Here is a 17,749-nt window from a genome sequence, read left to right as displayed (position 1 = left end):
CAAAAAAATGTTTCACAGAGTAAGTTTAAAAAATCTTACAAATCCAAATGTTGAAAAATTCCAGACTCAAAAACTAGACCATCTATTTCCTATGCAATTTTTCGTGCTTCATCCAAATATGGTGTCAGAATTAATCCAGCAGTAAGGTATATTGCAACCATCATAGTGTGACAGTGGCCGTTTTTTGGCAAATTTCAACAACTTCTATAATCGAGAGTATATTTTTTTCGAATATTGGCAAACATTTTACATTAAATTTCACTTCTTCACCTTTAAAAATCTGCTTTATATTTTCAATTCCGATTATTTCTCGCTGATATGTATAAAAAAAAAAATAAAGTATGCGATGGAAACTACCATATTAGGTCCGCCATTTTGAATTCGCAGTGTGATTCAGATTCCGCGCAAAAAAGTACATAGGAAATCCGTAGATTGTCTAGTTTTTGTGTATGGAAATTGTTAGCCTGTGTTATCCGAAAAAAAAAATCCGAAAATCTCAAAAAACTCTGAAAATTTTCCATTGATATTATTGAATTTTTGAAGGTTCCAAAAAACAAAAAAAAAATAAAAATTCAATAGAAAAAATTTTTAAATATATGTATTTACAAATCCAGAATTTGGATGATCCAATAACAACCCAAAATCTGAAAAAAATTTAAAACTACCGGAGATGCTCAATTCCTGAGAGTCTAAAAAAAAGAAAATTTTCATTAGAAATTGAAAGTCCAGTGGGTTAAGTTAGGTTGACTTTCATCCTTTATCTGGAAAGAGGACAACAATTGACTTTAGTGGGTCTATCATTAGGCTTCTATTAGAACACTCAGTTAGCTTTAGTAGTGTTTGCAATCTATATTAAATGCTTTTTTGATGGCAGCCTATACAAAAATTTGTTTTCTCCTTCGGCCAGTTGTAGTTTTAAAAAATTAACATAGTTGCTGTTTGCTCTAAAAAAAAACAAATAACATAAAAAAATGTCTGCTAATTAAATTCTTAGTCGTTTTTTAATGTTTTATATTTTTTAATTTTTTTTTTTTCGTTTGTGTTTGCCAACTCGTCAACGGCGCTAAAACGTGATCTTCACCCAATTTACAAGCAAATAAAGCGGCTCATATAGCAATGACGACAATGCTCCACACTTAGCGCACTTGCAGGCATCTCAAATAACACGTTTTTTTTCAAATGGTTTTGTTTTCCTATTTTTTTTTGGAGTAATGCAAAGTGAAGCGCGCCACTGGCGACATCGGGCTATATGCACAACAATAGGTGTGGATAATCTTAATTAGCGGAATAACAATTTGAAGAGTAAATAAACGCAGTCAAACAACTGAACTAACTTAAAGATCAAATTGGAAGGGGCTAGCAAATGAATTAAATATAAATTTAAAAGAACACATGAATGTCAAATGTGAAAAATGCCACGGGTACTATCTATCATTTGCAGTGACCTTCATATGTATGTACAGTTGGTGTCAAATGTAAGTGTACATCTTGTTGTAATATAAAATTTACAATTATTTTAATGAAATTTTTTTTTCACTAAATATTTATGAAAATGTAGTTCATTCTATAACATAAACTATAAAAAGTTTCACACTTTTTTATAACGGGTGATTTTTTTGAGGTTAGGATTTTCATGCATTAGTATTTGACAGATCACGTGGGATTTCAGACATGGTGTCAAAGAGAAAGATGCTCAGTATGCTTTGACATTTCATCATGAATAGACTTACTAACGAGCAACGCTTGCAAATCATTGAATTTTATTACCAAAATCAGTGTTCGGTTCGAAATGTGTTTCGCAAACCCAATTGCTGCGAACGGCGACGAATCGACATTTCACGGTCTTCAGCAACACTCTCAGAAACAGACGCAATATTCTCTTCTGTACGCACTGTACGCATTCGTGTGGTTGGTTTAATGTCCAATAAAGTAAACTGAGTGCGAAACTTGGTCACAATCGCATTAATTGTTTGCTCACTTGGTCGATTATGTAGACCATAAATCGGACGTAAAGCGAACCGAACACTGATTTTGGTAATAAAATTCAATGATTTGCAAGCGTTGCTCGTTAGTAAGTCTATTCATGATGAAATGTCAAAGCATACTGAGCATCTTTCTCTTTGACACCATGTCTGAAATCCCACGTGATCTGTCAAATACTAATGCATGAAAATCCTAACCTCAAAAAAATCACCCGTTATAAAGCTCACAGAAATTCAAACAATTTTCATCAAAATTTCAAAATTTTTATTCAGAGTTTCTAGAAAATTTTAGAGTATACAATTTTGTAGCCCTTTCAAAGTGTCAAGTCGCTAGAAATTACTGTAGATTTTTCATATTTTTTTTTTTTGTGGAGGGTGTTTGGCATTTTCTTCCATATAAAAATAGATTTTGTTCACAAAATAAATGGTTTATGTTATATTACAACAAGGTGTACACTTACATTTGACACCGACTGTACATACAACAAAAAAAGGTGTACGAAGGGTGTTCGTAAATTTTTGGCACTTAACATCTAGCCTTACCATCAAATAGTTTTGACAGTTTGGGAAAATTTTTAACTGAAACATTTTGTCGGTGGGAGACTAGTTTTATTGTTTACAGTGACTTGAAAATACATACGTCACTTTTTGTTGCTGGTTTAAGGAATTCAATCGTGGACCGTAGTTCGATCACCGACGAACCTTACGAAGATCGTCCAAAATGAGCTGACGCGCCCAGAAAATTTCTATGCTGACAATGGGAGATCGAACATAGCATGAGATTCAGACAACCATGGGTAGGGTATATGAATTGAACACAAACGAAATGGTTTGAGCGAAAGCAGAAGTGTGTTGATCATTATGGAGAACACTGATAGTTCCCGAAACTCTCGCAGCAGCCCTCGTAGTAGTAAATTTATGCACGAAAGTATAAAATGCAAATATTTTGTCGAATAAAAATCATTCGTAGCTTTTGATAAGCAAAAAATTGCACAACTTTTACTAGCTGTTGAACCAGAAATGGTTTACTGATTTATATTTTATTATTTTCTTGCATTAAATTAGTGTCGAAAAAAAATCTGTAGAAATATTTTTTGCAGATTCCGCACGAATTTATTTATTTAATGAGTTAACTTGATTTTTTAAGACAAAAGATAGATTAGGTAGATTTGTATGATTGCTTATGAAAATATTGGACACTTGCACAGGTAAATTAAAAATTGTGCTTTGCGTTAAATAGAAATATGAAATGGGAGAAGCATGTGGTGGTTGGATAGAAAAATGCTGCGTGCACAGTAAAATTTCGTAAGCCATTAATATCTACTCCCAAAAACTTATCAGGAGTGAAAAATACCTTAGCCCCAAGGTACTTAAATTTTAAGCTCACGTAAGCTGAACATCGATGCAGCACTCGCTGAGATGATTTCATCTAATCGCCGTCCATGCAGCTGTTACAGTAGGGTCTTGCGGTGATTGTGAGGCTTAGCGTATGTGTTGCACTCGTACAATGCCCAGTTACGATCCGAACAGTATCGAGATTATTAGCTTCAAGAGTTTCTTAGACCGTCTCTTATCTATCCGCGGACAGAGTGACTTACACGGCTTGCACTCTAGCGCTTTCACTCAGAGCTCGGTAAGATGATTAGACGCCTATATTTTTAGCAACAAAGAAAACGTAGCCAATCAAGCTCTCTCATAGTTGATTTACCCGGTGACAACTTCTCAGGAGTGTCGTGTTCATCGGTCTTGCAGCCGACTGCAATTGTGCTATGGCCTGGAACCCATAGGAGCTTGATAGTGTGGAATTGAATGTCAGTTACTTCTCGACTATTTTCGAATGAATACTGGGATTCTATTTGCAAGCATATAATCCGATGGAGAGTTCATCGCAGACGACACCGCCGCTTTTCGTACTTAAATAAATTATTTGGGCTCTTATTCCAATCTTCTCTTAAAGATTGCAATGGGTAGTAAGTCCGGGATGAACACAAAGCTTTTTATTCAAATTCCGGTTTGTACGTATGTAGTTAGCTAGGTTTTTGTGTTTTAGCAGCAGCTAACTATCTATTATAGCCACTGCCTATGCTAATTTTAAGAATGATTTTAAATGCATACATAAATATGTGCCAATAATCACCTCATTTGCCTTGCTAATCAGCTAAGTAGAGCTTATCAATCACTAACTTTTCTTAATAACCTTGATATACAATCATATACATATGTATATATAGTATGTATTTATGTTTGAGCTGTGTGCAAATGTGTTCATGGACTATTTAAATAAGTGAGTGTATAGAATATCAAAGTCTTATATAATTCTGTGGAATCTTGTTTAAGAAAATTATCTAAATTCACCATCAAAATATATGTCGACTGCAGAGCAATAAAAAAGAGAGACAAAAGATAAGTAAAAAGATAAGCTTTTCAGTTGGTGTGATAGCCGGGTGAAAGGCTAAAATAAAACATACAACGTTGAAGAAATCCGCTGCAGATGATTATTCAATATACTAACTCTGGATAACGAAACTAAAACGAGTTAAAAATGAAAAAAAATGTTTAAACAAGTCAGAAAGTCTAAGTTCGGGCGGATAGTTTTTTCACCTTTCCTAAAACTACTGCTACATGGAAAGCAGCGGTGGTTTTACCCCTATTTCAAACATCTTCGATAGAATGTTCAGTTAGACATAATGAAATAATAATGCTACTTATTTTCAAGGGATTTTTGTTTGTATCAATTTTGAGCAAATTAGCGTACTTAAATTTCGAAATATCGAAGTTTCTAGCATTTCTGAAATTTACCGTTGATTGAAAAGTGGGTGTAATTTCAGAGTTTTTCTTTTACGTGGAAAGCATAACAATCATATCGAGATTGGTATGTGGTCATACGTGGGCGGTGCCACGCCCATTTTCCAAATTTTATCATAAACGTATTTTGTGCTAAAGAATTATTGCAAACATCAATTTTGAATAAATAAGATGATGGGTTGTAGTTGTTAAAAAATTTTCAACCATTTGGTATGTTCTACGAAGGCCAACACGAAGTGGACAGCTTGAAAGAAATTGGTTGAGCGGTTACTTAAGATATACACATTTAATCGATAAGTGGGCGCGGCTACGCCCATTTTCAAAACTTTCTAATATTATTATTTTTCGTCTTAAAATCATTGTAAATATCAATTTTGAGTGAATGAGCTTCACTAGTTACCAAAATATCGCAGTTTTAGTATTTCTGAAAATATTCTCTATATGGGAATTAGGAGGTGGTTATTGTCCGATTTTTTCCCATTTTCAATACCATACGTCCTACGCTCAAAAGAAGTGCACACACCGAGTTTCGTTAAGATATCTAGACATTCACCGCTTAATCGATTTCTTTTTCATTCTGATCATTTATGTATACATTTGTCTATACCTATTTCGATTCGTTTTGCCGATTCAAACAAACGTTATGTGAACAAAGTTATAATACCCTTGTGCACAAGTGCGCTCGGGTATATAAATTTGGACATAACTGATGCTCCCTTTCAAAGCTTCACTTAGATATTTTAGTTGTTGTTGTTGTAAAAGTACTCGAGTCGGTTGCAGTATTTTCAGTCACCCTCTCTTAATGGTGTGGGGCTTACACTCTCCAATGAGGTTAATAATGTCGGCATAATTCTTCACAGTAACACGTCTATTCTGCACGTTACCGAAGATTTTGTAACCGGAAAATTTTATTACCAAAAAATGTTACCAGTTCTTGTCACCGCGATTCTAGGTACGTTGGTAATGCAGTTAAAATATTCAGTAATTCAGCTATGAAGAATTGTGTTATCAGCTTATGAGATGGTAACAAAATTTACCGGTTACAAGAGTACACAGAATGCGAAAAGGGTTTAAAAATTGACAGAAACTTTATTTACCGGTTGAGCTTTTAGCTCTAGAAATTATCTGTTGGGCACGTTCGGTCATTCGAAAATTCTGGACACTATTTCAGCAACTTTACGTGAACTGGATTATACCTTCGCAATATTCTGCCTATTGTCCATTAGAATTCCATACAGAAATTAATTTTCTATAAAAATCTCTCCTTTACCTCAGCAGAGTTTTCCAGACCGAATTAACAGATAACACTCGTACGCCCGATTGTCGTCGTCGGAACGACAAGTATTTTTGTGTTTAGCGACAAGTTAGCGCTGATTATCTATCTACAAATGCACTAAAACATGTTAACAGCAGTTCAAAAGATAGAAGAAGACGCAAAATTTATGTATTTAACAAATTAAAATGAAGACAATTAAAAGTGTTGCAGAAAAGTAAATGTGAAGTAATGAGCAAATATGTACATAATCGTGTTAAGTTGCCTTGGAGGCGCTTCAAGTAGTTGCAAAGTACGCTGGTGCCATGTTGCGATAAGTGTAAACAAGAATAGTACTTTTAGATAAAGGCATAAGTACACTACATATGTATGTATGTAGTAAAGTGAATAAACAATATAAACAAATAAAGACGAGATAAAAAGGCTGTATCATGTTAAAAAGATAGAAAAAAAATAGAAAGAAGTCTGAGACGGTATGTATGTATATACATAGAAGTCTGTTGGTTTTTGATTTCAAAGTAAAAATTACATGCTATGCAGTGCAATGCAAAGTATGCATAACTGAGCTATCAAACCTTTTTCTTATCGTTCCCACGACAGTCGGGTCTACGTAACCGGAACGACCCAGATTTATATTTGGCCAAGGACTGTCACTCCAACAACACTCCCCAAAAACTCTTTGGGGAGCTTGTATGCTGCTCCAACAACAACAACAACCCTTTTCTTATTATCTAAGTATCAGTTGCTGTATTTTATTTTCTTTAGCACTATTTTATGTTAAGGTTTTTATTTTAATTTCATTTTTTTTTCATTATTTTTGCTATTGATTACTTAATTGTAATTAAAGGCAATCAGTTCGGAAGTTGATACATCATAAAAAAACTTTACAAATAAACAGTATTTACACCAGCTATCATAGTATTATCATTTATGATAAACCTGCTTACTTACTTTAAATTAACTTTCGCAGATATATTATAAAGTTCTTTAAAATTCTAGCGAAACGTATAATTTTAGATAATGCGTTTAAGATAATGGTTAAATGCGTGTATGATAAGCATGAAATACTCGCATATTTTCTAAGAAAAGCTTGAATTTTTCTCTGGGAATAAAAAAGGACAAAATACAAATTGGAAAGAAGACGTCACCAACGAAGAACCTTGAACATTTACATACATAAGTACATATCTCATGTTTTTGAATCTATCTAAGCATAATAATTTTATGCATGACTTATGTAAATATGTAAATTCATACTAGAGACTCAAATAAAATTATGTAAATTTTGTGGTAAACGGAAAGGCACTAATGTAAATCATATGCATAGTACATTTATAAAAGCACTTATCCAATATACATATTTATAACCACACCAACATACATACGCATATATGTGTTTGCCTTTATAAAATTGAAGTAACAAAAAAAAATCGTTGGTAAATGCGCCAGTATGTCTGGCTGCCGCCGATTGGTATGTGCATCCAAATGACCGTGATTATAATGAAGATTATACATAGCATAGAGCATGCACATACAAGGCATACACACATAAAATGAAGATGTGCATAAGAAGTGAATGCAGGCGGCTGATGTTAAGCTATGCGACAAATAGACAATCACCCAGACAGTCATTCAGTCTAGTCGTCATCGTCTTCGACGTCTCTAGCGTCGTGTTGAAACTGCCAATGATTATAAACGATGCGATATGCGGTTAATTCATAAATTATTAAACAGTCTTCAAAAGTTGAGGAAGTGCATACAATGCAAATGCAATGTCATACGAGTCAGGCAGAAGCAGAAGCAAAAGTAGCAATATCTAGCTGTATCAGCAGCCAACACCGATGGCAGTAAAAAAAAAATGTGACACGCTCTGCCACCAGAAAAAAAAGCAAACATACGCGAGCGCGAACACATCGCTCCCCACACCAACACGCTACCGGCTCAAACCACAACAACCACTGTTGATGACTACCCCAGCACTGTGGTGCTGCTGACAGCTGAGCCGTGCTTCTTTTTACATTTCTTTTTGTATAATGCACCCGCTGGATGTCGTTGGTGTGAATTTTTTTACGCTTCATTGCAGTCTCGTGACTGCATTGCAATTTCTGGGATAATGGTAGTGGCTGGAGGATGGGTTGAAGGTGGTTGCTGCTCAATGACGTCGGTTGACTTTGTTTGCATAGATGAGAAGACATACGCTCTGAAAAACATTTTAGTACTGCGTAGTATGCGCCCTTTTTCTTTGCTAATCGCACCACCCACACCCACACTGTGCGTTAGAGAATTTCCTATGCGTTTTGTTGTTGGCGACCTTGGCAAGGATGCTGGCCTTCGTGCGCTGTTTATTGGCAGTAGAGATTTATATAAATAAACACTTGGAAATAGAATTTCAATAATAAAGTAAAACAGCTAGAATGTTGTATGATTCCTATGCAGACACAAACTAAGTGGAGTTGCATAAAATTGTTTTGTAATTGCCTGCCAAAGCGATATACTAAATAATAATATATTTTTCATTTCACTTACTTGTTAAATGTTTTCTGATAATCTTTGATTTGTTTTCTGGAGAACTCATGGAATTCCGTGTAGACATTAACCACTTTGAATTGATGTGCCACTTCAATGCCAGCCTCTTGCGAGTCCATAATTACTTGTCTGCGATTCAAAATGTGTGTTAATTCTGATGAATCACTGCCTGCTGAGGAATCGCAGCTACCCGGACGTCCCAGCGAAGGTCGGTTGCCACTGCCATTGCTGATGGGCACACCGGTTACTGACGAGGATGCAGATGATGCATTTGATGACACCGACATTTTTTCACTATAAGTTGTGCAAAGAAATNGACGAGGATGCAGATGATGCATTTGATGACACCGACATTTTTTCACTATATGTATAAGTTGTGCAAAGAAAACTATCAAATGTTCACTTTTGCAAAACAGGGCGTATATCCTTATTCGCTATGCTTTATGCACTTTAACGGCTCAATGCAGTTGCAGGTGTACACAAGTGTTTTGCTTGTTTGTTTTAATATTTTCCTTCCAATTCTTTTACAGCGGGTAGGTCATCAAATACACACCCTTATCACGGTCGAGGACGAACGACGACGTAAAAAGGATAACAGAGAAAACAGGCACAATAACACCGACAAATACTTAAAATTCTTTGCTTTTCGGCAACGATGGGATATCAAGGATACAGAAAATGTTTAAAAATACAAATACGCGCAAAGGACAATTCGACGAGTTTCAGTTTTCACGCAAGTGTGGGCGGGTAGGAAATTTCAAGTTTTTCTCTATTTTCAGAAACGTATTTCTGTAAATTACACTTATCACTTCGAAACTAGTTCAATCACTATAGCAAGGCTATGTATTTTTTGTTAAATTAAATGTTTTGTTTTCCAATAATAAACAATATCCGTTATTTTTACCGCTAAACGTCCGATACGAAATGCACAACGACCGCACGCAACAAGAAAAATTTGTGTAATGAAATGCAAAAACACAACACTGGTCGAACTGGCCTTTTCTGATTTGACTTAAAAGGTTACCGTATCGACGAAAATTGTTTTTAAATTCCACATGCTGCCGGACTTGTCAGCTCTTTTACCTTAACCCTTGATGACGCTTGCACGTTTTACTTGCTTGTTTCTGGACATAAAAAAGTTGCCATAAGTTAAAANAGCCGCATATAAGTGCGATCTGGAATTCAATGAATTAAAATTTGTTTCCGATTGAGGAGCATTCATCTCTTTTTTCACAAATACTTACGGTGTGCTGCGGAAAAGGCGGCATGCAACAAACTTATAAGCCCCGTGACTAACATTATGCGGTTGACAATTTTTGTGCCCATTTTTATCCGCTGTTGATGTTATTAACTTATAAAAATTCGATAAAATACAAGCCAAATGAATTGCTGACAGACTGCAACAAAAGGAAATTTTAGGAAACAGCTGTTTGGTAGCAGTGGTGGAAAAGTGACTTTTTATAGTCGATAGTTATCGATTGGCTGAAGGACGCATAAAGCGAGTTAAATGTTATATACATTTTTGTACTAATATACGCTGTTATCAGTTAGTAGTTAGTTTCTACACATAGAAAATGTTAACAGCTATGGATAAGTGATAAGCAGCAAGCTCTAACGTTTCACTTTGTAATTTTTCACCGAATTTGCGGCTTGCGTACAAATCGATAAATTGAATGCCTTCTCAATGTAGGAAACACTACTGCCGTGGCTTCCAAACTGCGATAGCTACTCATTTTGCTGCTAAGTTCCTGAACGGAAATGTCATATGCTTGGCGCCATTTTATAGCAGACAATTTTAATTTGGAGTTTGTGCAAGTATATTAAAAGTTATAGAAATGTTTGGAAGTGAAATAAAAGTGGCAAAACAATGAAACTATCGAAATATTGATTAGGATTTAAAGCTGCAGCAGTGCTCAGAGAATAGAAATATTAGTTTTAAGTGATTTACCTACATGAAGCAATTTGGGGTTTTAGACGGGGGATAGTGGAAAAATTTTGCCTTTTGTTTTTATGGGAATGTTTTTTATTATGTTTGTATATTCATATGCACATACAAAACACTGTTAGCGCTTTACACATTTTCTAAGCGCTTTCATGTTTTCACGCTGCCTCCGAGCGGCAGATGAATTTCATGAGAAGCCTTTATTTGCAGTATGCTTGAATCTCGGTCCTACTAATAGGTAATTCACACCTCTATACAAATACAAGTCGTTGCTAGAACATAGGAGTTTAGCATGCGTTAAGTATTTTGTAATTGCTTGTGTACGCGACACATAATGTTACTATTAATTTTCTTTCTATTGCAGTATTACAGTAGAAATTGTCCAACAAATCTTAGAGTATGTTGAAAAACGTATGTAAGAGAGGTTTGAAAAAGCATTAGTACCATAGGCAAGGTATTGGAAAGGCTTTGATATACGCATATCTTTCAGTAGTTTCCTTTAAATGCAATCAAAAAATTAAATGAGCAAAATAAACATTGCAGCGTTTTATGGAGACCTCAACTGCGATGGAAAGACTAGGTGAATAAGGATTTGGCATTTCCAATTCCTTAATTAAGAGTTTACAAACTTAATTTTGAAATATGTATGGTATAATTGCTCTAAAATTGTAAATCGGTTATCGTTGCTAAATACTAGAGTATGTGAGACAGCTTATTTTGTTATTCGACTTTTTAGTGGAATCTAGATTACAAAAGCTAAAAATCGCACCACTGAATTGTTAAAAAGTTTATTATCAATGTAACTGTACGATATATAACTTATTAAAACTTACTCGTATGTAATATGTATGTGAGCCATTCTTTTTTAAGTCAGACGGATTTCGAAAAAAAACTATGTCATGTCTCCGATTCGCTTCAAATTTTTTTTGTGGCTTCTATACATGATAGAGATATAACTATTTGAAGGAGTACATGATTAGTCAGAATCACGAAAAAATGCAAACTTGGACAGATCATATCTCCCAGGAAAAAGGCGAAAAAAATTCCTCGAACACGTGTTAGCTTATTTCATGGATAGAACCCATAAAAAAAATTTTGAAGCCAATCGAAAGTGTATCTCCAAATTTGGTGTCCGATATGAAAACGTATGTCTCATATATCTACTTACATATGTACATATGTATATACATGCATATACACTATTATTACCCTTATGTAAACATGAATCTGTGCGAATGTGACCGCTTAGTACTTGCAATTTTTTTATTTATAGGGCTGTTCACTTACTTTATTCTTTATAGGTACGGTGAAGTACCCAGATAAGCTAATCGACTGCACCAAGGTTGACAACAGATTTGCTGTATTGTAGTTGCATTTTGTATATACATATATATATATGGGCAATTCCATTGTGACTGGTGGAACATTTTACTTCAGAATTTGTTTAATTGTGTATTATAACTATGTCATCGGAACATATACAATAGCGAAAGATATTTGTATTTAACATAGAACTATAACTAATGTATAAAATGGCTTTAACAAAAATACCAAACGATTTCTTAGCTTTATGTAACTATCGTTTGAATGAATGGGACTGGTGGGACACTGAAAATAACGCCATTTTACCTTTGTGCACTCAAAGATGAATTTTAGCCAAAATATTTAATTTTCGTGAAAAATGTTTTTGTGTGGTAAAATTTAAAATATTTAAATTTTTAACTGGTGGTACATGCCCTTTCCATAGACAAAAATTGCAACTTCTTTTTATTTTCATAATAACTTTCAACAGATGAATGAAATGTAGTAATTTACAAAGAGATTACTACTTAAATGGAAATAATTTGGCAATTTTAAAATTTATCTCGTTTTCCTCTTTTCCATGGAATGACCTATACATATGTGTATTATGCGGTGTGCGTTTTGAGTTTTTTTTTTCTATTTTTGTACTGTAATAATTATTTGATAACTGACAAATTAGACATAAATATTTAGTCAACAATTCGCTATGCCTGAAATGAGCAATCGAATCACTAATGGATTCATGGCCATTGCAGACAAATATTTTCGTTATGTAAGTATGTAAATATATACTTACCTTTAATCGAATTAATTACATTTGTGGATTTTATGCGTAATTGCTTTCTGAGGACTAGTAGTATCTTTCCAGCTAGTTCCTCCATATTTTTGTAGGCCAATAAACTAGCATTCTATCTTACAATATTAAACAGTTATTCTGCTAAGCTATTAATATCAAACTCGAAGTTACGCGAATATTGATTAGGCAGTTTTAATCGTTTAACCGCGGTCCCTTTGACACATACATATGTAACTACAAAAGTAGGATTAGCTTTGCAAATAATGCCTCTTTGGCAGGTATACTGCGGAACTTTATGGACCACAAAACCTAATGGGGGTCTGAGTAGTATTTCAAGATTGATTGACAATCACTTTCCGGGCAGCATCAACAAAATTGCAGGTATCCCATTAGGGAGGGTCACTAGGCGCTATCGGGTTGGGTAGCGCACCTTAGAATTAGCTTAACATGATCTTCCACCAGTAATTGTTGCACATTTAGGTTAAGGATTGGCTGTCAAACGAATGCACTACGTTCTGAGCTGATATTTACTCTATAAATAAGGAAAGCCACTATCTTAGTCAAGCGGCTGTTAAAGCAGTAGGCTCCAAAGTAGTATAATCGGGAATTGTAAAGAAATACCGAACCGCATTGGCATCACTGGACTATCTTAACATCGCTTTCCTTAATTTCCGGGCAAATAAATATAACAGGGAAACGGGTCAGCTGATGAGATGCCCAGGTATAGTTCTGAGATGTCAATAAACGGGATAGACAACTCTGTAAAACATGTATGTACATGACTAGCCGTTAGAAATTACTTATGGATCGACTGAAATGGTTATGAAAAGTCAAGCTTAGTATGACCGGGTTTAGATAGAAGAAAAAAAAAAACGATGGAAGGCCGTGAAAAACTCAAAAGATTTCCAGTAAGAGTTCTAACTGACCTCAGCAAAGTTCCTTCTGCAGAAGCTGCTGCGATTAGAATGAGGAGGTGGCAATTCTCCACTTTCTGTGTCGATGTCCGCGCCTGTAGTTGAGTGATCTCAAAGACCTAGGGTATACATGGTACTCTATGGAACTTATTCACTAGCCTGGCAGAGAAATCGGAGTTGCAAATCTTAGACCACCTCAATTGCATTTAGGATAGCAATTGGTTTAGCAAGTTAATGCTCTAATCAAACTAACTGCTGGCTCTCCCTGACACAAGGCACTCTCATAACATAAACAAACAAACTATTTATTTTTTATTTATATTTTCTTTTATTGACTAATTGACTAAGTAAAACTTTACTGTTAAAAGCGTTACGTACTCCCTTCAAAAATATTTTGAAGAGAAACTTTCAATATCGTTTTTCTTTAGAGACCCGCATTAGATTTATGTAATGTTTCATTTAATATCTCATTAAACAGAATTGAAAATTTTAAGGTGGTTTAAAAAAATTAAAATAACTAATCTGCAAAAGTATTTTAGAAATAAAGCTAACTTAAATGTCTCTCGTTTGACACCCATATCTAAATATTTAATTTAACTTCATAAAATTGATTATGTATTTCTAAACAGGTGGCAACCATCTCCAAAAATATTTTTCAAATAAACCGTTCTTAAACCACTCTCCGTTGATGCCCAAATTAAAAAAAAATGTATGTACGTATTTCACTTAATAATAATATTAATTAATTGGCGCTTACACATATGTTAGTGTTTGGCCGAGCTTCTCTCCGATTTGGGAGGGGCGCCTTGATGATGTCACAAAGAGGAGCTGTTTTTCATGGCAGAAATACACTCGGAGGTTTGCCATTGCCTGCCGGGGGGCGGCTGTTGTCAAGAAAAAACCTTTTTTTGTGTTCTAAATTTTTTTTTGCGTAGTCGCTTTGACCAGGGTTGAACCCAGGCCCTGCGGAGTAGAAGCGCGCACTCCTTATTCCATTTACTTTGTAGATTAAGTTGATTTTGAATTTCTAACCAAAAGGCAACCTTCGTCAAAAATATTTCCGAAATAGGTTTAACCTCTAGCGTTTGAAACCCATTTTAAAAACATTTTAATAATTTTGTCAATTAAACTGATGTTGACTTTCTAAACAGGTGGCAATCCTCATCAAAATTATTTCAGAAATTATGCTTACCTAAACCTTTTTTGTTTGCAGTCATATTAAAATATTTCATTAGTCGTGTTAATTTAATTAATCTTGAAATCCTAAACCGGTGGCAGACCTTTTGAAAATCTTTTTTCGAAATGGAGCTTTCTAAGATCTCTCGTTAATTTGGTTCCCCTATAAAATATATCATTTAACTTGTTGACTGCAGTGATTTTCAACACCAAAACAGGTGGCAACCTTTTTAAAAATAATATTCAAAATAAAGCTTTCTTTAACCTCTCTCATTTGATACTCAAATACAAATATTTTGACTAAGTTGTTAATTACATTAATTTAAAAATTTTTAACAAGTGGCAACCCTTTTCAAAGTTATTTCGAAAAAAATGATTTGGGAAGCCCTTGCGTTTGACTCCCGCAACGTTGTAAAATTTTATTCGACCTATTAATTAGTTGATTTTAATTTTTTTAAATGGTGGTGGCTCTCTTCACAAAAATATTCAATATGTAAATTCAGGCCATGACCTAGATGTGTGTCGAATTTCATTGAACTACCGCCAGCCACTTTAGAGTAAAAATAGCGATAAACATACTCACAAACTCTCATATTTATAATAGTTACAATTAGAAGGATTATATTCTTCTTTAGCAATATTTCCAGTATATACTATCCATAGCGTCATTTCAGTTCATGACTTTCATTGAAGTTATGTCACATTTGCATATTATAATAAGTTACATACATACACACATTCTCGCACTTGTTTGAAATTACTACACGCATACATGCATACATATGTACATACCCTGCAGTAAAATTTAGAGACATTCTCTTAAAGTGCTAGTTCCGCCCTACACATTTCGGAACCATCTCTGAACTAGTGCAAAACGGCTGCAGAGAGGGACAGTTGAAACTCTCTGTGTGTTAGTTGCGCTCTGTTGAGAAGTAAATGCACAAATTCTCACTTCTCGTACAATACGAAAATAGCTCAGCGGGAAGACCTCGCGGTGGAGGCAGTTGTGATTTTCAGATTTAAGAAATTTAAATTGTTGAGTGCCGCTTAAAAATTGAAGAGAAAGTGATCAAATAATATAAACAAAATAAAAAAATAAATAAAAATTTAATAGAATGCAATCTGTAAAAGAACAGAAAAAAACGAAAAAATATCAAAAAATCGAATAATCAGAATTTTTTTTTTATAAAAAACTTATTGTCGCGGAACCAGTTTAGAATAGAAAAATAATCAAATAATCGAGTTTTAAAATTTTTTCTCATAGAAAAACGTACTGTCCCAGAATTGTCCAAAATGGATCCAGTATAGAACTAGTTAGAAAGTTCTGCAGGGGGGGGGGGCAATTTCCACTTCGTAGGACATCGCCATGTAAAAAGAGACAGTTGAAAGCATTGCGTTGGGATAGATCGAGAACCAGTACCGCCTCCTAAAGAGCCAGTTCTGCGCTAGTACTGAACTAGCGCGATTTACGGCAGGGTATGTACAAGAATTGATATTAACCTGAACCAACTATTTTCCAATTAAGTATAATCCATATATTAATACATAGCTCATGCCACTTTTTGCCTACATTCCATTATAACAATAAAGGATTGCTTGTCCGAGCGTTTATTCCCAGGTAATTTATCGCTAACACACGCCAACCATTGCTCCTAGTTCACATCATTAATAATTTCATATACATAAGTTGAATGAGATAGTCATCGACAATTCGATTGAAGCTTTTATAGTCATCCTATTGCATGTACATTTCTACATGTCAAACTGTATACATACATACATAGGTATGTACATACAAATAGGTATTAATATCCTAACCTATACGACCCTTCGCGTACGGCTCGCAGAAATTGCTTTCATTACAGTTTATTTATTGTTCCTTTTTTCATTTATTTTAATTGTTTTTTTTTTTCAAATATTGATTGCTAGAAAGTATAACGGTAGACGTATTACACAGTTAGGCGTTAAGTTATGTACATACATATGTACATGTGTAAAGGTATTAAGTGCCTATATAGTACGTTTTTACAATGTCGACGGTCGACTGAAATGTGTCTCACGTTCATCATACGCAGTGGCATTCGTCAAGTTGTTGGAGCGTTTTCATGTCAAATATTGTTTCAGCGCGATAGGTCACCAGATAACAAGTGGAGCTTTGTCTCGTTGTTGGTATTATTGGTTAGATACCGTAATTCAACATTACGACTGCATGCTGATAAATTTGTTTAATTTGCAATTGAGAAGCAATGCGCAACGTTCAGCAAAATAAAATTAAGAAAAAACAAAATAAATTGTGAAATCTTCGATAAAAATCATGTTTGAGTTGTAGTTAGCCGGAGATTAGCGCGTTTACAGGGTGTGAATTGGGCAGAGTGAAAAGTGTAATTAAAATGAAATTAAAAATCAAAGAAAATAAAATAAAATGGATAAAATTTAAACAAAATAAAACTAGTAAAAAAATTAAAAATAAAATAAAGGTATACAAAATGAAAGAATTAAGTAATCAAGAATAACCATTAAAAACATAACAATATAAAAAATTCAAATTTAATGACATAATAAAAATAAATAAAATGAAAAAATATAGAAAACTTAAATAAAATAAATTTACAGCTGGTTTCACTGGCAATTTAAATGGAAACGTTTTTTTATTTTCTGTCAATTCCCATACACGATTCAAAAAATTAAAATCATTTTGCACTTAAATTGCTTTCGTGAAGTTGACTGTTAGATTCAATAAAACCAATAATGAAATGAAATGTTTAATCACATTTAAAAATGAAATAAAGAAAATAAGAATAAAATATTATAACATAATTGTAGTATCTCTAAATTAACAAAAAAAAACTGAAATGGAAAATATAAAAAAATTATATGTAACAGCATAAAAAAATTAAATAAGTAAAATATTAATAAAATACAATAAATTACCATTTAACGAAAAAAAGCAAAATGAAATGAAATAGAAATTTTTATAAAACCAATAAAACCGTAAGTAGTAAAAATATAATGCAATAGGTAAAATAAAAAAAA

General features: G+C 33.9%; 1 protein-coding gene across 1 annotated transcript in view; it reads right to left on the bottom strand.

The window, feature by feature from the left end:
* Swip-1 (EF-hand domain-containing protein D2 homolog Swip-1) overlaps nt 1-8,873 on the bottom strand; it is a 29,904-nt gene extending 21,031 nt beyond the window's left edge. Inside the window, exon 1 of the mRNA XM_017626284.1 lies at nt 8,587-8,873. Within this exon, the coding sequence (XP_017481773.1) occupies nt 8,587-8,873 (287 nt within the window). The remainder of the gene's footprint in view (nt 1-8,586) is intronic.
* Between the last annotated feature and the right edge of the window lie 8,876 nt (nt 8,874-17,749).

The sequence above is a fragment of the Rhagoletis zephyria genome, unplaced genomic scaffold (genome assembly GCF_001687245.7).
Source record: "Rhagoletis zephyria isolate East Lansing unplaced genomic scaffold, Rhagoletis_zephyria_1.1 Rzeph_scaffold_04527, whole genome shotgun sequence".
NCBI classification, from domain to species: domain Eukaryota; kingdom Metazoa; phylum Arthropoda; class Insecta; order Diptera; family Tephritidae; genus Rhagoletis; species Rhagoletis zephyria.
The sequence above is the reverse complement of the archived record's forward strand: the minus strand, read 5'-3'. Positions and strand labels throughout refer to the sequence as shown.